We start from the raw sequence: 19,664 nt of genomic DNA, 5'->3' as shown, positions 1-19,664 counted from the left end.
TCTCTCATAGTTGAGGTTTACCTATGATTAAAATTACAGGCCTCTCTCATCTTTTTAAATGGGAGAACTTGCACAATTGGTGGCTGACTAAATACTTTTTTGCCCCACTGTATCTGTGTGAGATGTGTTAGTGTTACAGTGGTCGGGTTGACTTGTCATTCCGACGTAACTAATGTTCCCCCTGATTTCTCAGTCTCTCAGGTTGTCCTTTAGCTGATAAAAGCATTCGAAGTATGCTGGCCAACAACGCGCAAGAGCTCAAGTAAGGCGTGAGATGACTCACTGATATATATGTGTGTATATGTGTGATTTGTATGTCTTATTCTGCCAAGGTCCGCCTTATTAGTGTTAGTGCACGTAACGGTAGGACGGGGCAACGGAAAGCACAGTATGAGGGGAAACAGCAGGCTGCTCACAAATGGAGGCACAGGACTTTATTTCACTCCTGTTTAAGGATTTAAGAATAATTCAGGGAATTAAGGAACCTTTCCAAGTCGGCTCATATTTTTTATTGTCAACAAACACTTAAAAATCATACCAGCAATGTAACAAAGGCTAGTGTGTATTACTCTCTGTATAGTTTAATTTAGAAATAAAAAAGCATACTAAAGAATGTCCTAAACAAAGGAAATGCATTTGTTTGGGGCTATTTTCAGGTGCAGATTAATCTACAGTTGGCATGCTATGAGTTTTAGGATAATCAGCATGTTGTATGTGGGATTAAGTAAAACACATGTTCAGTGTTCATGAGTGTATTCCTTATACCGTAAGTCACCGTGAATTAGTATAAAGTTAAATTAGTAAATGGTCAGGAGAACAAAAAATGCCACATACAGACAGCAGGGCTCATTCATACATCGCCTGATCTGGTTGTGGCAGTATAAATATAAATGAATAAAGCCAAATGAATACATCATTTACCCTCCAACCCTGTTGATGTAAATTCAAGTCAAACATCTGGAAACAGAAGATACATTCACAAAATCCTGGCATCCGTGACACGTTTAATAGACAATGGGCACAAAATCACAGCAAAGCTGTAAATGATATGCACAACATGGATTAAATCATCCTCAAGAAGCTGAACCTTTGCTGTAGACCCTGAGCCCTTGTTGTGTTTTCTGCCCCAGGTGCCCGACACCAGGGTGCGATGGTTCGGGACATATCACTGGCAACTACGCCTCACACAGAAGGTACAGCACACGTTCCACAAACACGCATCCACCAATCCCTCCATTTTCACAATACATCTCCCTTTTCAGCCTCCCATACATCCTGAATTGAAGCGAACGTACTTCCCCCTGCTTCTACTTACTCACACAGACGTACTGTATGCTTCAGCTTTGTAACACTGTCATTTATCTGCAGTCTCTCAGGGTGTCCACGGGCTAGAAAAAGCGGGATAAAGATCATCCACAGTAAAGAGAACAAGGAGGACCAGGAGCCTATCAGGTACAGTGCAGACAGAGACGTCTGTCTTTGGTCTCCCTTTAAAAAACCCAAACGCTTCCTCCTGCTACCAACACTGCTCACTGCTTACTTTATATTTCCTATGTGAAATATCAAACATGACACATGACTTTTCTTTTCCTGTTTCTGAGTGATGGAAGGAAGCTGGGAATGGGATCAGAAAAGGCAATGTGCTGTTTCTAATCACTGCGATGCTCTTTGACGGGCACAGATGCAAGCAGGCATAAATCAGTAGTGGCTCTGACAAGACAAATGTGCTATAGTTGTGTAAAGTTTCCATCCAAATGTAAGGGTGCAGGAGAAAGTTCAGGTTGTGACAGTTTAGGGGGGAGATTCTGCAGTCTCTGGTGAACCCCTCAGACACACAGGTGAGGGAAGACAGAGAGGGAGGGATCGAGGCAGAGAGAGATTGATTCCACTCCTAAACCTAAATCCCACAACGGGCTTCTCTGGCCTCTGCCCTGCAGCTGCATTGATTTCTCTGATGGTGCAGAGCACAAATAACACACTTTGGCCATTCTCAGGTCTAACCCTGCTCCATCTGTCGTGTTCTGAGCACAGTTTGACCCAGGTAACCCGTCACTAAGCTCCACTGACATTGAAATATCAGAAAAAAAACACATTTTGAATTACTATTTGAGCTTTGGAAACATGAAAAGAAGTGTCCTGGCTTCAGACGAAGACATATGAAATCTATAAAATCCATAAACTAAAGCACACACATATTTTCCCTATTTACTGTAGATAAGGAATGATACCCTGGTCATTCTCACTCTTTCTCTTTAGTTCATTAATAAAACATTGGGGATCATTTAGTTAAAACACAATATATATATATATCTCTAGTCATTTTTATACATTTTAAATGTGGAAAAGGTACATATTATTCAATAAATAAACAATAAACATTATAATTTCCCACAGACCAGTGTCTACGAATATCCTATTCTGTCCATCAAAAAAGTGCGAAACCCATTTTGATTTGTGTGATGAATAACAAATCTAAATAAATACGGTAGCAGGGGTTTGTAGGTTTTTTTTCCAGAAGGGGGTTGAAGTCAAAGGGAGGGTCAAAGAAAAATATGTATACCGCAGGGAGGGGTCTTGCAGATTTAAGTTCCCCCTGCCTCCCCACCCCACTATAGCATCGTCCCTAACCTGTTGGCATGACGTACTGCACCCGCAGGCCCTCCCTGCTGGACATTATGGATTCCTGGATGGCAGTCACTTTGGCTCCTCTGAACTGACATAGTACACACGTGTCCCTCCTCACAAGCTGCTGGATGTTAGCCTCCGCAGCAGCGCTCTGGATCTGTCTGACAGCAGGTTGTCCCAGTTTGGCTCTCGGGTCAGGATGAGGTGTTCTGGGCTGATATCTGTGTCAGGCAGCTGGAAGAGTTCTGGCTTAAACTGGTCTCCAACGTTCCCCTAAAGAGAGAGACATTTTTGGAGCAGTATTTCTTACACCATTCACATTGACCATAATAATAAAGACATTTGTAGAGGATTAAGAGTTAAATAGTACATTCCTAAATAGTAAAAGTAATGGACAAATAGTTTGCAAAGACATTTAGATGTGAGGTTGAAAGTCAACCAATTACCAGATCGTTCTTAGAATTAATGAATTGATCTGATTTCCAATTGGTCAGCCACTTAGAGATGTTCCGCCCCTTAGCCTAACACATACAATGCGTAACAGTATAGCCAATAGAAGAGCAAGTGTAATGTAGTGATGTATTTATGTGGCAGAAGTAAACAAAGGAGTCCAATTCAAAGCATTTTAGGCAGGTGGAGGAGTGTGTGGGAGAGAAGGTCCCTCTGTTGGGAACTTTGGGGATTTGAGCCTTTGCAGACCATTTACATGCACAAGCAAGATATATAAAACACTACAGGAAAGGCAAAACCCCAAAAAGCATTATAGGGCCTCTTGAATACCTGTGACTTCTGATTTGTTTTTACCAAGGGAATGATCTTCAATGACAGAGAGAGACACTGGCAGACAGCAGTGCACGTAATGCCGCTGTGTCTTTATGTCAGTTCCTGAAGCTGTACTAAAGTGCAGGTCGCTGCTGTTTGTAGACTGAGCTGATACTTTCACCACTAGCTTCACCTATAATCCATTTTGCCGGTTGTGACATTTGGAATAATTTACTGCCTCATTGGATCTGATTAGCACTGGTTTTGATGCACTGTCAGCATTCCAAGACTGTGATAAGGCTGCCACTGGGACAGCTTTAAAATAAGATGATGGTATCTTTGTTTATATCAGAGCAGTAGAGATAGAGGGAAACAGAAAAATGATATCCACTCAAACACTCTGTGGTGTTTCAGTACTCAGGAGGAAAACACAATGTAGTGTTTACCAGAGAGCCTCCGCAGGTCCTTCTGTGACATGAAGTCTCCAATATGATAAAAGATAATGGGATGAACTTTGAATACGGAAGTGGATGAAGGTTCTGCTTGAATGAATGAATGTGCAGTTTAAACATTGAAAGTGAATAAAACGTTTTCCTCTGTCCCCGCAGGTGTCCTGTCCCAGGATGTGATGGTCAGGGACACGTGACAGGAAAGTATGCGTCTCACAGAAGCGCTTCAGGATGTCCCATAGCAGCAAAGAGACAAAAGGACGGCTACATGAACGGCATCCAGTTCACGTGGAAGTCCGGCAAGACAGAGGGCATGTCCTGCCCCACACCGGGCTGCGATGGCTCGGGCCACGTTAGCGGCAGCTTCCTCACACATCGGAGGTGGGTCTGGGGAACTTAGGCAGTAGTACAAATACTTTGGGTTCCATGTGGATTGAACCGATGACATATCACGTGTTAATCAGTGAGCTTCAGAAGTGCTTGTTGGCAAAAAAAAACAACATTTGTATTAGCTAACCTAGCTGTCTCCTGGCTGTAGCTACATATAAACTGAACACACATGAGAGTAGTGTGAGATTACCCACACAACTGGGAGAGAAAGCAGTGTTGAATTATCCAACCCATACATGCCTATGGAATGTATTTAATATGATAAGGAAAGGTGCAACAACATTTTTCATTTGGTCTAAAGTCTTGGAATCTATTGCAGACACACTTTGGGAAAGTATCTAACCGTACCTACAATCACACTTTAGAATTGGTCACAGTCATTCAACTATTATAATGAGCATATGTGTGCATGTGTTTGATGCTGACCTTGTTATGAGTTCAAATTAAAATACTTGATTGTGATCTGAGATACAGCCAATTATTCATTTTACTATAATGAGTCTTTGGGCACATGCATCTTTTCCTAGAATAAAATAAAATTTGCCAAAGAAATGAAGATAGTGTTATATTGACTTTAAAAATGTCTTCAGAAATGTCCTTAAGAAAGCCCGGAGACCAGAGGGAATTGTAAAATATGTGGGCAAAAATGGTTATTAATATTTTTTCTCCACCTCCCTGAATTTAAAAGACAGGAGTTGTGTGTCTGTGTGTGTCATATACTAAAACAATGCTCCCTTTCCTTCAGTCTGTCGGGTTGTCCACGTGCCACCTCCGCCATGAGGAAAGCACGGCTCTCCGGAGTGGAGATGCTGACAATAAAGCAACATGCCAGCAACGGTAACTACAACGAGCACTCTCCCACACAATACAGCCAATCAGGGACATGGATGTGGAGTGATTTGCTGAACAGAGTTCCAGTTTCACATAATAACCAATCAGGAGGGTGTGTGTGGCGAGCATTGTCTAGGTAAAGGCTTGCATTGGAAATAAACTGCCATTCAATGGTGGGGTCTAAATAATGAGAAGAGTGGCTCCAGCGCTGCGCTCACTCACTAATCAGACAGGGAATATTTGTACTAGCGTGTGTGTGTGTGTGTGTGTGCGTGTGTGTGCGTGTGTGCGTGTGTGCGTGTGCTCCATATGTTTTACTAACACTTCACCGTAGACTGCAGTGATATTTGAGGCTTCATAAAGAGATGTGACAGGATCCTAATTGAATATGTCTGTGCGATTGTCGAGTCTTAAGTTAAAATGACCTGCCCCAGTTTTAAGTAGTGGTAAAGACGCACACACACACACACACACACACACACACACACACACACACACACACACACACACACACATCCACACGCACAAGTCCAGCTATATTCTTACTTCAGACACCTCAGACTCGTATTGTGTCATTTTATATCACTTAACTCAACATAAAGGCTGTTAAAATAATTGAAGTCTGAGACCTTTCAGTACCGTGTCAGTGATAATACTGCTCTCCTCTGCAGGACTGGAGCATGAGGAGGATATCAAACAGCTGGATGAAGAAATCAAAGAATTAAGTGAATCCAATTCACAAGTGGAGGCGGACATGATCAAACTTCGAACACAGGTCAGTCCCCTCTTCTCCACGACTCTCACAGGCCTTATGTTTCTGTATGGCGTACATCCGTAACATCCACCCGTCCTCTCTGCAGATTACAACAATGGAGTCCAACATGAAGTCAATAGAGGAGGAAAACAAGGTGATTGAACAGCAAAATGAATCTCTCCTGCATGAGCTGGCCAACCTCAGCCAGTCACTGATAAACAGTTTAGCTAATGTCCAGCTCCCTCATATGGTAAGGGCCTCCAGGAAACGGCAAGCCGGCAAGTTGCAGAACATAGCTAATGTAGCATTAGATCATTTCTGTGTATTTAACCGCAGCCGATGTTGCATGCTTAGATTTAGATGTGAAGCACTGCTTGTCTTTCCAAACAGTGAGGGGGAGTTGTGAAATGAGGTTTAGATTGGACACAGGTGTATATACAGTAGTTTACAATGAGGTGTCTGTTTTAACAATCCTATGATGATTCAAAAGCTCTGTTTTAAAGTGTATAGCATATTTGTTGAATTGCTTGTTTGTTTTTTTCAATGTGCTTCAGACATCTTCTATTGGCTATCATTCCATCTTTTCTTTGGCTTTTGAAGATAAAGCAAAAAGTATGACATTCTGTTTTCATAGTACACACCCCCTCCTTTACTCTGCCACTCTCTCAGACTGTCCTCGAGTATTAGTTAACAGTAAGAATCTTGTCTAAATGTTTTTATAATCCTATTCTTCTATATTTCAGCAGCTGCTCAGATAAGTCCATGATGCTGGAGCAAAATGAATTTAGTCAGTTAGAATGGGACCTCCTTCTGCCATCCTCACCTCAGATATATGTTTGTCTTCTTCTCTGTACTCATTTATAGCCTGCTTCTGCTTTTCCAGTTACTGTAGCCCTTCTGTATGTGGCTGTACATCACATACTGTCGCCTAGTGTTTAAAGATAAGAATAACAACTTGTATCCTCAAATCAAACTAATAGAAAGGTGTCCCTCCTCTCCTTCCATAGAAACCTCTGGCACACAAAGAGCCTCCTCTGAGGAATAACAGCTGCTTACAGTTGCACCAGCAAGTAAGTCAATTACTCATTTAACTTGCTCACTTCCTCTGTAAAGTTCTCATACTATGTAATTAAAGAAAGAACATTAGGATGTCGACACTATTTGTGAAATTTGATCAATATTGAGTTTGGATTTCTTTTCAGAACACATTGTATATGAAGATTTTCAGACAATCATAAAACCTCCCTCACCTCCGTTTTCCTCTAATAGCCTCTGTGTTGTGTCTTTGGTCCTGCAGGAGCCAATCAGCGAGCAGAACTTTGACGCATATGTCACCACTCTAACGGACATGTACACAAACCAAGACCAGTTCCAGAGCCCGGAGAACAAAGCCTTGTTGGAAAACATCAAGCAAGCGGTTCAAGGGATTCAAGTGTAACCACCCAGCAGAGGGAGATTTTTGTTCCCCCAATCCACACACACACAGGCGCTGATGGTGCGGTGCAGTATCTTACATAGTGTTATATATTCTAAATTGTGTTCTCTCAAAAAAAGAGGTATGATGCTACGAACACCTCGAGATAATTTCTTTCTTTTTCGTTTCTTTTTGGGCCTTGCTTTGAGGAAGAACATAAAATATGGAACGGCAAAATAGTTTTTGAGGACATTCACATTTTGTACGTTTTCATATGAGCTGACATAGTGTCATGTAATGTTTCTAGCTGCTCATGTATGCACATTTTTAGTGTATATTTCTGAACAGTAAGCTAATGCTAACGGGACGTGAGTTCTTTTTATTGCTTGACAACAAAGCATTTTAGATGAAAACAAACTGGACAGTGGTATGAAAATGAAAAAAACTACAAGCAAGGAGGAAGCTACTTATTTTTCTCCTCACTGGATGATTTTGGACTTGATGATTTTAGATGTTTTCTTTCTTGTTCTTCTTGCGTGTAGATTGTTCAAGAGCAAGATCTGGTTTGCCATCGCTTTATTTTCTGACAATGCTTGAGAAACGTTTTGTGTTTTGTTTTGATGAAAAAAAAAGACGTGTAGCTGTAGGTGGGGGCATTTTTAATTGGTGCTGTAAATGAATCTGGAGAGGAAACTGACCTGATGTATGTATGAATGTATGTATGAATAGTTCTATTGTAAACATCATTACACGGAAACCCGATGGTGGAAATCCCATTATCTAGGAGAGCCAATTAATTCCTAGAGGAACACATCTGTGCGGTGCATGTATGTTCACATGCTCAACCTAAACTAATCTCAAACAGAAATGATGTGTAAAGACAATGACTTATAGAATACACATTCTAGCCTTTCTAGTTCAAATCTGCTCAATTTTCGAGACTTGTGTTGCTAGGATCAAGAAACGTCTCAGCAATATAATAACTAAATCATTTGTTTATAGTAAGAACGGGATGCAATCTACAACGGAAGAAAAAAAAGGTTGGGTATATGCAATTTCTTGTTTATAAGCATAGCGGGGTAACATGAATCTTTTTAATATATCCTATGTACAATATTGATTTTTATACAAATCTTTTAATACAAAAAGTCTTTTTAAAAAAGAGGAGGACACCTGGACATTGAGTTTTAGAAGGGAAAGTATATGAGTTTTTTTCTGTACGATTTTGCACAGGGACACCTTCGTTTCCATGTTTTGATGTTCTTACAGAAACTAAAAGCAGTACCCGAGAGCCTAAACGGAGGGTTTCAGAGGGTTTTGTAAAGAGTATTTATAGAGTATGACAGAGGGACTTACAGGGTCACTGTCCCCACTTATGTGCCAGTAGACTATTTGCACTTGTCCTTGAAGATATTATCCTTGCGTACGGCGGCGTGCAATTTTCCAGACGACCTCTTTGGCACACGATTGGAGCAACCAACTGCTTGGAGCCACTGTAGGCGTGGATTTAGTACCACTGAGAAGGAAGAACAGGGACTTGAAATCAGAGAAGAGGATGATTATAACCATAGCAGTTATACTGTAGGCTATTATCAAATGTAAAAACATTGTTCTTTCATTTTTGCTATGTTTTAGGAAGATGAAGTTATCCCCCAGCAGCACTTTATATCTAATCACTGTACAAAGGATTAAATAGTCAATCAAATCAAGGTTTTAAAAAAAGCTGAAGAAACGGTGAAAACGAGACCTTCGAGGGGTGATACAATCCAGCGACGAGCCCACATGCCTGGCTGTGTGCACCCCTCCATTCTGTTGTTCTAGTTGTTAGCGATCATGTTCAGAATTGCCTTTTTGAGAGCTAATGCAAAAGGTGCTTGTCGTTCACCTGATTGAATCTCATCTATTGTACTTTACTGTCCTCTTTCAGGACTCTACTACCCATCATCCATGACTGCATACGCCTTTTTCCACAGCATCGTGTCTGCAGCTTTTTGCCAATATAGTAATGCTTCAGTAGAGTAATAGCTAGTACCAGTTTTTGAATTGATTCTCATTATCAGTAAAAAGGGAAATGGATTTTAAAGCACAAACCGGCTGCTCATCTGATGTTGGTACATAAATAACAAATCTGAATAGTTATCTGTGACTATCTATAGGGAACACAAAAAGGTTGTCACATATTTAGAAAGCTGACTTTTCATATAAAATTATTGTGAATTCATCAGAGTTTATTATTTAGTTTGAGCCAATTCATTTTTGGGATTGTTTTCAGTGACCATTAACAAAGACAGGATTTTGTATAAACTATTGTGCTCTCTGTGGAACTGAAGTTTGATTTATTTTTGTACTACACAGCATGGATTTGTTGACATTTTAATTTTGCTATAAATGTGTGAGATCACAAGTTGCTGTGATATTTCATTTATAAATTGTGAACTTTGTACAATTTTTGTCATGCTGGATGTTGACACATCTTACTCTGAATAAAGAAAAAATGTGTTGCCAGAGGCCTGTAAAATGATTTATTGTGTGTGTTTATTACAGGCAGAACGCAACTTCACATTCGTTCTTAAAGGGGCCCTATTATGCTTCTTGGGTTGTCCCTTTCCTGGAGTGTTACATAGGTTTTTGAGCATGTAAATGGTCTACAAAGGCTACAATCCATGTGTTCCCTCTAGAGGGAGTTTCTCTCCAACCCTCCACCCCACTTACTTACTTGTGTAAGATGGTGACATCACTATGTAACACTCGTGTTTGTATTCGCTAGCGCTCCAACATGTTGTACATGATAGGCTAAGGGGCAGGACATCTTTAAATGGTTGACCAACCAATCAGCAGACTGGGCTCTGGTTTCAGACAGAAGATGAAAAAAGGGTGCTGCAGCACAGGCAGTATGAGAAAACTAAAGACCTTTTTGAACATTAAAGCATGGTAACATGACACAGTAGGCACAAGTATGAACCAAGTATAAATACAAGTATGAACCAAGTATAAATACAAGTATGAACCAAGTATAAATACAAGTATGAACCTGAGAAGGAGGATAATAGGGCCTGTTAAAACTGCTCAGTAGTATATTACAAAGGGTATAACTGTTACACACACTTCACCAGCAGATGTCAGCAAACTAGACCATGGCTGTACCTTATGCTCTGCATCTATCGGAGATGATCCATTACTGTGACTTGATGAAAAGCAGGTTCATTTCCCAAAATTAAAAGGGAGTTTGGAACATAACCACTGATTTGCAAACTAACCTCAAACAGCCCTTCTGCTGCTGTTAATCACTATTAGAGCAGTGCTATATAATTAAAGCAGACTTTAATTTTACTCAATTTTTTTTATTAAAATACCTCTGTGTGCCCAGCTCATTAATTACGATTCTGAAGCAGACAACTCAATTTGTCATTTAGCCAAGATAATGTAATTCACAATGGAGGAATTACAGAAGGCTACAAGCCCCTGTTCCATATTGATATTTTCCTTATTTCTCTGTCTCTCTGCCATTTCAGTTTATACAGTACATGTTTCATAGAAGTGTGTTTTGCTAGAGATGTGTGACACATAAGACAGTATCCCAGCAAAATAAACCATGGATGTTGCAGTAATGCATTAATATTTAACCAATACTACTGCTGCTATCTGCATATCTGTCAGATTCCAATGAGCCTCCACATCTAAACCTGACATCTTAGCCTAGAGACAAAATGTACATTTTTACTCTATCTGTAATTTGTTAAGGATTGTCGGACACATTAAGGAGCTCTAATAATGGGTACTATAAATTGTCAATTATACAGCAAAAAAAAAAAATGCTTACCCCATTCTTTCTAGAATATCTGTTCACTGTATTTTGAATTTATATTACATTTTTAGTTTGACATCAAATTGGAACAACAGGTCCTGGTGCTTCGTTTTTGAGTGAGATACACAGTCTGGGAGTGCATTGAAAGCAATAATGGCCTTTGTGAGAAGGAAATGCATCAATTGATGGAATAAAATATGTCCAGTAGAGATCCAAACAAATAAAATACCAAACTCCATAGAATATTATAAAACAATTCTTACACTGTTCAGGCTGTGGAAGTATTAACAATTGCAATGGGACAGCATTGTTAGAGGTGGAAATGCTAACACTAGTGCAGAAGCAAGCCAGCAACGGCAGACACAACTACCTCTCCTGCCCACACCCAGTTTCCCAGTCTACCAGTTTCCATTTGAGATAATAGACCAAACAGCTGCCACTGAGTAGAGGCTTACATGAAACAAACAGTATAGTTATATGTTGTAAATAAAAGCTTCTGGAGAGGAGCTCCATCATATGTTCATGAATCTGTTTGACGACACATCAAATTATTATTATGTGCATGGTGTCTCTGCCTGAATGTACCTTTGTTTTATTTCTACAGTTACCAGCAGATGGCAGCAATGCCACACTATTAACAAATTAACACACGTACTAATGCTGTAGGTTGAGTCTTTTTCTTAATACGGTGAAAAATGTTGGTATGTCAGATTTTAGTGAGTGACGTAATTGTTGAACATCTATTTCCATGCCATAAATGCTTGTTCTCGTTCTCGCCTCTGATTGGTGCACCAGAGTACAGTAGCCTACCTAAGTGTGCACACCTGTAACTAATCAAAATGCTAATTAGCCAACAGTTAGAATTAGTAATGAGTTAGTGGTTCGTCGAGAGATTGGAAAGTGAATTTAATTTTAAAATAAAATTAGACAGCTACTGCAGTGGACAATTGGCTGGCATAATGACATAATTCGGAGCCAATTCTTTACAATTATTTATTTTATAATATTATCTATAGGCTAACTAAAACATAACCCTTTTTTTTGGCTTGATGTAATGCTGTAACTAACCGTGCCACAAATACTAAGTGCTTTCTGGATAGAAAACCCTCACATTTGCCTGTTGTAGCTTGGCTATAGTTATAGCTATGTCTAATAGGAGGGGGCCTGCTGCAGCCACCAGGGGCCCTTTAAACTCAAACAAAGAGGCTCTGTAACTAAACCAAACCGTCTCTGACTAAACTTAGCTAGTTAACTAATTGAACATGTGAGTTTTCCTGGCATTCCTTTGTCCATTGTTTGTCATAATTTTCCATTTAAACATACACTCCAGGGCTTACATTTCAACATGACAGAACAAGCCCAGGTAGGCTATAACTTTCCTACCATTATTAATATTATAAATAATGGCTGCTTTTCCTTTAACAATAGAAGGCCCTACAGTAACGTAGGCTATGTGCTTGCTGCCTCGATAATGACTTTGTTATCAAAGGCTATGTTTTACACCAAACGTTTTTCTTTAATCTTATCATAACTTTAGGCTATACACTTGATGACGTCTACATGTTCAACTCTAAACTACGAATTACTAGCCATGACCAAAACAGCTAAACGTCTACCATGCACTGGCTACAACCAGTGGTGTAAAGTAACTCAGTAGATTTTGAGGGACTTTACTTGAGTAATTCAATGGTTTGCCCCTTTGTATACTACCATTCTACAATTCAGTGTACTTTTACTCCACTGTATGTATATACCTTTAGTTACTTGGAATTCTTAAATAAGACTTTAGCTACAGTAAACCAAAGAGCTACCCTGAAGCATACAAACAAAGTAATTACAATTATCTTCACCTTTACCAGTTGTGATGAACACATTAATACATCAATCATTTTAATAAAACATATATAGAATATGTCATTCTGAAATGGGCCAATATGCAACATGAGTGCTTTTACTTCAGGTACTTTGAGTATATTTTGATACTAATACTCTTGTACTTTTACTTGAGTAACATTTCCAATGCAGGACTATGTACACTCTGGTATATACTTCTGCTTAGGTGCAATATCTGAGTACTTCTATCACCTCTGCTCATTTACTCTGCTCTCTAATGGACTTGACATTTCTGGGATCGTAATAGACTGCGCTCTCTCTCTCCCCTCTCCCCCTCTCAGCTCTCCCTCTCTCCGTGTGTGTGTGTCTGAGAGGGCAGCTGGCGGTCTGTGCTCGGCTCGGCTCACTGCTAGCAATGGCGCTGCGGGCTGGCCAGCTCTTTTCTCCGTGTGTCCTCGCGGTCGCTTTGTTATTGCTCGCGAGCGGACCACAGTTTGTACTTTGTTGTCCGAGTCGCTGTTTGTGTTTCCGAACCACCGTGAGATGTATGCATCTCAACTTGGAAACCGTACCCGCAGTTTCTCCTCAGACTACCATCCTGTAAGTAGCCTAGCTTTTTTCTCCTTAAATCTAACGGGAACCAACCCTCTGTGCACACCGGACGGGAATGCAATGAATGCTGAAAGCCTGGGAATTGTTTTCACATTTGATACCTGTGGTGTCAAGATATTCTTTGTGTTGATTGATCTCAGTGTTGAAACTAACTTTTTTGAAATATTTGATCATCGAGCTTAATTTTAAACAAAGGGTTATATGTCCCGTTGTAGTGCACAGGTTTTAACAATGTCTTCACTAAGTTATGACACCTGCCAGTGATTTCAGCTGCTGGCAGTAGAGGTTAATGAACAGGGTTTTTAGGGTCACACAGCTGGTGAAGTCAGCCGCAAGCAATGTGGAGGGTCACACTCTTCCATAGAAGTTCCTCAGCTTCAGCAAGAGATAAAATCTCCTTTATGGGGACATGCACAGAGGAATTCTAAAGATATGGATTCTATTAAATGAGGAATGGAATTATGTTGCATGTGATTAAAACCACCATCCCTAGTCTGCAGATTTCATTGGGTGTGTTGTGATATTTGGGGAAGTGTGTGCTCAATTTCCAGGAAAACAATTCCCAATAGTCTTTCTTTTTTACAATGGATCTTTCTACCACATTGTGACTTGGTAGTCAGAAAAGCAAACACTGTGCTTGGTTTTTTGTTTGTTGCACAGGTTTAATTCCAATGTTTGACTTTCCCTGTGAGTTGAAAGGAAGGAAATACTTCTCACTTGACAAGCACTTGTAAATGTGTCCTGGTTGTCAGGAGCACTCTGTTACAGTCTCCCAACTAAACAATTTCCTTTTTGATCTAGCCTGGCACAGTTTCTGGGAACTGCAATGTGAGAACACAAAGCTGCAGATCTGTTCATTCTTCCATATAGGTGGCATCCTTTGTCTTTAATTTGCCCCTGCTATCTTGTTGTGCATTTCAGTTCATAATGCATGGACTTATAAATAGTTTCATTCAGCCTGTTGGCAGGGGGACAAAGGGGCAACTCATCCAGTCTGTACCCCTGTAGCATAAGGTATCCTTGCCGTCTTGTCATTATGGGTCGGCCCACAGCCTAGAAAGTAGCCCATGGTGCAGCCCTGCCCAGATACCCCCAAAGGAAAGATAAAAGACTGCCCCTTCGCCACAGCAATGAAAGGATTGTTTATGTCTTCTGTAGGATGTGTCTAAATCTGTTAGAGGGCTGATCACAGCAGGAGAACATGTTGTGGTTTTCCAGAAGCTTTCATGCTGATCTTTGAAGCAGCAGCCACTTGTCGCTTTTCCCCCTCGTTGGCTCATGTTAGGACATGAATTTAGTTCCTACCCAGCCTTCCCTCATTCTGCTGTAATAAATGTGCACCACACCACTGGTCACCTGCAGTGGGAAAAAAATCCTCAACATCAAACTTGAGCTTGAGTTTTGTCCTTGCAGTTTGTGGCTTGTTTGCTGTGGACTAACAAATTACGCCTCATAACATAGTAGCCAAGGTGGTCTTTAACAGAGAGGTAGTACGCAGAGTGTACAGTTTACATCGTTAACAGTAAGGTTATTTTTTCTCTTTACGTTAGCTTTCAATCACTAATGTAGCAACTACAGTCTTGAGGGTTTAAGATCTCCCTTCAGATCCTGAGAGCTTTTCAGGATTAAGTACAAGTGAATGAGGATGTTCTGTTGTATAGACACTTGACCTATAGCTGTATTGTTGAAGTTAACCTCAGAAACAAGTTTCCCTTCCATTATTTTAGGTGATCAAAAACACTTGGGTTACTGAGCTTAGATTTCAATAGACTGGGCATTTCTTGAGTATATCCATTAGAAAATAAAGCAATGTTGCAAATATACTATAAAGTATGCATTTTGATGATTACAAAACACTGTCAAGATAATGACACTTTTTAAGTCGTTTCAAACAATAATAGTCTTTAACTTTTTGAAACTCCAAACATCTCATTCTGTTTCCTCTGCGCCACTGCAGTAGAGAATAAAAAGTTTTGGCTCAGAAATATTACTGCGTGTGGGCTTTTTGCCAAGACCTTTTCTACATGACACTTGGACCAAGAAACATGGCCGTTTTTTCCCCGTTTTTTTTTTTTTGTACTTGGTGGCCTACATTTGTTTTTCAGCTGTTTTCTCTGTGGACATTCTGTTTGAGGCATGATAGTAAATTGTGTTTCCTCTCTGTAATGACATCGCTGCATAACTTCCCAGGGATTTGCTAGAGTTTGAAAAACGATTGCTTTTACATTAGCACTATTTTGCCAACATCAAATACCAACTGTTTATTTGAACTTGTATTACTTTAGCAGGTAACGTCTTGGCTGGTACTTTTGGATTTTCTAATATATTATTGTCCTTTTTATGGTGCTTTACATGTGGTGTTATTGGACGTAACAAACAAAAAATAGGTTCAACAGTGAATATTTCACCCAGAACTTTGTAGATAAGTTGTTGGTGCAAAACGGCTCAGTCAATTCAGTGGGGATTGGTGACCCAGTGTCACCAGGTTGGATAACTGATCGCACAGCATGGTTTTGCTGTGGCTGTGATAAGCACACACATTTCTGTGGCAGCCTCGTCTGAGCTCTGCATGGTCTAAATGTCTTTTAGCCCTCACCCTCTTCACAGCGATGAACAGTGGCCTGGTCTGACGGAGTAACAGTGGCCTGGTCTGATGGAGTAACAGTGGCCTGGTCAGACTGAGTAACAGTGGCCTGGTCTGATGGAGTACCAGTGGCCTGGTCTGATGGAGTAACAGTGGCCTGGTCTGATGGAGTAACAGTGGCCTGGTCTGATGGAGTAACAGTGGCCTGGTCTGATGGAGTAACAGTGGCCTGGTCTGATGGAGTAACAGTGGTCTGGTCAGACTGAGTAACAGTGGCCTGGTCTGATGGAGTAACAGTGGCCTGGTCTGATGGAGTAACAGTGGCCTGGTCTGATGGAGTAACAGTGGCCTGGTCAGACTGAGTAACACGTGGCCTGGTCTGACGGAGTAACAGTGGCCTGGTCAGACTGAGTAACCACGTGGCCTGGTCTGACGGAGTAACAGTGGCCTGGTCTGACGGAGTAACAGTGGCCTGGTCTGATGGAGTAACTGTGGCCTGGTCTGATGGAGTAACAGTGGCCTGGTCTGACGGAGTAACAGTGGCCTGGTCTGATGGAGTAACTGTGGCCTGGTCTGATGGAGTAACTGTGGCCTGGTCTGATGGAGTAACAGTGGCCTGGTCAGACTGAGTAACACGTGGCCTGGTCTGACGGAGTAACAGTGGCCTGGTCAGACTGAGTAACAAGTGGCCTTGTCTGACGGGGTAACAGTGTTAGTAAGTCAGGCAGGAAAAGTGGAGTTCCATTGTGTGGAATTTGCTGCAGTCAGGCTTTGTGAGGCGCTCAGTCTCTGCAGCATTATGGAATGCAAAGTCAGAATCCCCCAAAGCTTTGCTCTTTTGCACAGGGAGATTGGGCCCAAGATAGTTGTCGAAAGGAACTCTACTGGCCCCTTACTGTGCCCATCCACTGCAGGACAGCTGGTACATTTGGGGGAACACTGGTTCACATTTCTTCAAAATGAATTCCTGAAAATGTACCTTGAAGAAATACTGAATTGTGGTTATTTCAGTACATTGGCTAAGTTACGTGCAAGAGAAAGACAATAAGTGGCACAATTATGATGATGATCAATGAGTCAGCACTAGAATAACTGGAGCTTGATTTTCTCCATGAGAGAGAATGAAGAAGTCTGTGTTAATAAATTATTTAAAATGGCTTAATAATGGTTCTTGTGCACCACCATAAATTTGTGTGGTCAATACCTTACAATTCTCAGTTTAAGAATATATTATTCAGAGGAAATCTAGATGGGACGGTGGTTAAGGAAAGCCTTTTGCTGTGCACCAGCACTCCCTTGACAAGAAACATATCCTTGTTGTCATTTTAACATGGGATGTGCTTTCCAGAAAACCATCGCTGCCATGTTTGGAGATCCCGGTTCCTCCAACCAAGCAAGGAGCCGACCATGTTCCTGTCTAAGTAAGAGTGACTCACGTACGCCCAAGAGTCCTTGGCAAGCCCACTTGTCTATGTGTCACAAAGCCAAATGACTCCCCTGACTAGAGAGAAAATGAGAGTAGGTCCACACATGGATCTCAGATGCTGGTGGAATTGGGCAGCAGCCAGGTTCACTCGTCTTCTTGGATCAGACTAGAATCTAGAGAATCATCTTCTAAAAATTCCCTTGCAGCTACAGTCCTCAACTGAAAAGTCTGGAGTCATAGTATATTTGTTTGCGTTGTAAATAAAAAGATCAGTACTAACTTAAAATATGGTAAATGCTATGGTTACAGATGTGCACATCATTGTCAGTGCAAAATACTTTTGGTTTCAGTGCTTTGAGAATGGTTCAGTGTTTATGACGGCCAGTTTAGTAAATAGTTTCTGAGCAGTTAGACAGTTTATACATAAAAGCTACATCCTGTCAGTTCAGCAACACACTTTTACAGCACATTGATCCAGCACACTAGTTGGCACCTAACCCTGCAGGTTTCCTCTTAGCTTTTTCCTGATTACCATAACTGTGTCGTACCAGTGCCAGTTAAGTTAAAAAGAAATCCATCACTCACCTCATTTTCAGTGATTTTCATTTTAAATGCCATCAAAGCTAAATACAAAGCAGCGTATCAAGCTGGATTTGAGTTGGTTATTAACATGGATTTCTGTTGGTTTGTCAGACGGCTTTGGCATGATGAAATCTGTTTTTTATAACGGCAGTGTGGGAATGGCTGCTGATTAATGTGCGCTGTTTATGAGCTGCAATGTCACAACAATTGTATAATGTTGAGTTGTCTGACAACAGAACAAATATTTAAAGGAGAACTTTATGCGTTTTAGATACAGCTGCAATAAAACACAGTATAGATGACCACAGAGAGCAGCAGAGAACTGAACAGCTATTACTCAGCAGAGCACCCAGCTGAGTGAGAAATCCAGTTACATTAGGGAATTATAGGGCAGCAAAGTTATGAAGACAACTTTCTGTCCTCTGACTTTTTCTGTCCCACATTATATACCTGTACGTAGCTGAGTATAAAGCACAGCTGTCATTGAACTGTATTTATGTTGATTTTTCAGAAATCAGACGATGTCCTCAAACTGAAATAATATATATTTCTCAGCTGTGCTGCCTGTCTGTCTTAGACCTGAGCAGATGTTAGCTTTGCTGGGATGCAACGTTTTCTTGTTTGTGGTAAAGTAAATAGGCGAAGAACAAAAGTTCAAGATCTTTTCAAGCAAATACAGCATTTTAAAATGTAGATTGTAATGTTGATGTGTAAATACTCTAATAGTAGTAATAATAGAGTAGAGCAGTGCTAGCATGTGAAATACGTATGGTAACATGTTGCCCAATGAGTACCAACATTGTCCCTATATCCCCTCAGTGCTTCCTCTCAACCTACAGTTCTGTCTGAGAAACAGTGTGCCCCGAAGGCATTTTGTTAATGTTGTCTTTTCTAAATAGGAACATTTAAATACATTTGAGAAATGTAAGGCAGGAGTTTCGCAGGTGCTTAAAAAGCTGCAGGACAAACAAAGGAATTTAACAATATACTGTATATACAGTGGGGCAAAAAAGTATTTAGTCAGCCACCAATTGTGCAAGTTCTCCCATTTAAAAAGATGAGAGATGCCTGTAATTTTCATCATAGGTACACTTCAACTATGAGAGACAGAATGGGGGAAACAATCCAGGAAATCACATTGTAGGATTTTTAATGAATTAATTGGTAAATTCCTCGGTAAAATAAGTATTTGGTCACCTACAAACAAGCAAGATTTCTGGCTCTCACAGACCTGTAACTTCTTCTTTAAGAGGCTCCTCTGTCCTCCACTCGTTACCTGTATTAATGGCACCTTTTTGAACTCGTTGACAGTATAAAAGACACCTGTCCACAACCTCAAACAGTCATACTCCAAACTCCACTATGGCCAAGACCAAAGAGCTGTCAAAGGAGACCAGAGACAAAATTGTAGACCTGCACCAGGCTGGGAAAACTGAATCAGCAATAGGTAAGCAGCTTGGTGTGAAGAAATCAACTGTGGGAGCAATTATTAGAAAATGGAAGACATACAAGACCACTGCTAATCTCCCTCGATCTGGGGCTCCACGCAAGATCTCACCCCGTGGGGTCAAAATGATCACAAGAACGGTGAGCAAAA

The 19,664-nt window shown here is 40.7% G+C and overlaps 2 protein-coding genes across 3 annotated transcripts in view; both read left to right on the top strand.

The window, feature by feature from the left end:
* The window catches only part of myt1lb (myelin transcription factor 1-like, b), an 88,288-nt gene extending 78,555 nt beyond the window's left edge, over nucleotides 1-9,733 (top strand). Inside the window, exons 15-23 of the mRNA XM_063908043.1 lie at nucleotides 194-262; nucleotides 1,131-1,193; nucleotides 1,369-1,452; nucleotides 3,996-4,217; nucleotides 4,972-5,063; nucleotides 5,729-5,832; nucleotides 5,918-6,061; nucleotides 6,819-6,881; nucleotides 7,109-9,733. Coding sequence (XP_063764113.1) covers nucleotides 194-262; nucleotides 1,131-1,193; nucleotides 1,369-1,452; nucleotides 3,996-4,217; nucleotides 4,972-5,063; nucleotides 5,729-5,832; nucleotides 5,918-6,061; nucleotides 6,819-6,881; nucleotides 7,109-7,249 — 982 coding nt within the window. The 3' untranslated portion in view covers nucleotides 7,250-9,733. The remainder of the gene's footprint in view (nucleotides 1-193; nucleotides 263-1,130; nucleotides 1,194-1,368; nucleotides 1,453-3,995; nucleotides 4,218-4,971; nucleotides 5,064-5,728; nucleotides 5,833-5,917; nucleotides 6,062-6,818; nucleotides 6,882-7,108) is intronic.
* A 3,525-nt stretch (nucleotides 9,734-13,258) lies between these two features.
* The window catches only part of LOC134881768 (peroxidasin), a 43,088-nt gene continuing 36,682 nt past the window's right edge, over nucleotides 13,259-19,664 (top strand). For both annotated transcript variants that reach the window (XM_063909310.1, XM_063909309.1), the window contains exon 1: nucleotides 13,259-13,463. In XM_063909310.1, coding sequence (XP_063765380.1) covers nucleotides 13,279-13,463 — 185 coding nt within the window. In that variant the 5' untranslated portion in view covers nucleotides 13,259-13,278. The remainder of the gene's footprint in view (nucleotides 13,464-19,664) is intronic.

The sequence above is a fragment of the Eleginops maclovinus genome, chromosome 19 (genome assembly GCF_036324505.1).
Source record: "Eleginops maclovinus isolate JMC-PN-2008 ecotype Puerto Natales chromosome 19, JC_Emac_rtc_rv5, whole genome shotgun sequence".
In the NCBI taxonomy this organism is placed as follows: Eukaryota; Metazoa; Chordata; class Actinopteri; order Perciformes; family Eleginopidae; genus Eleginops; species Eleginops maclovinus.
This window is presented reverse-complemented; position numbering and strand designations above follow the sequence as displayed.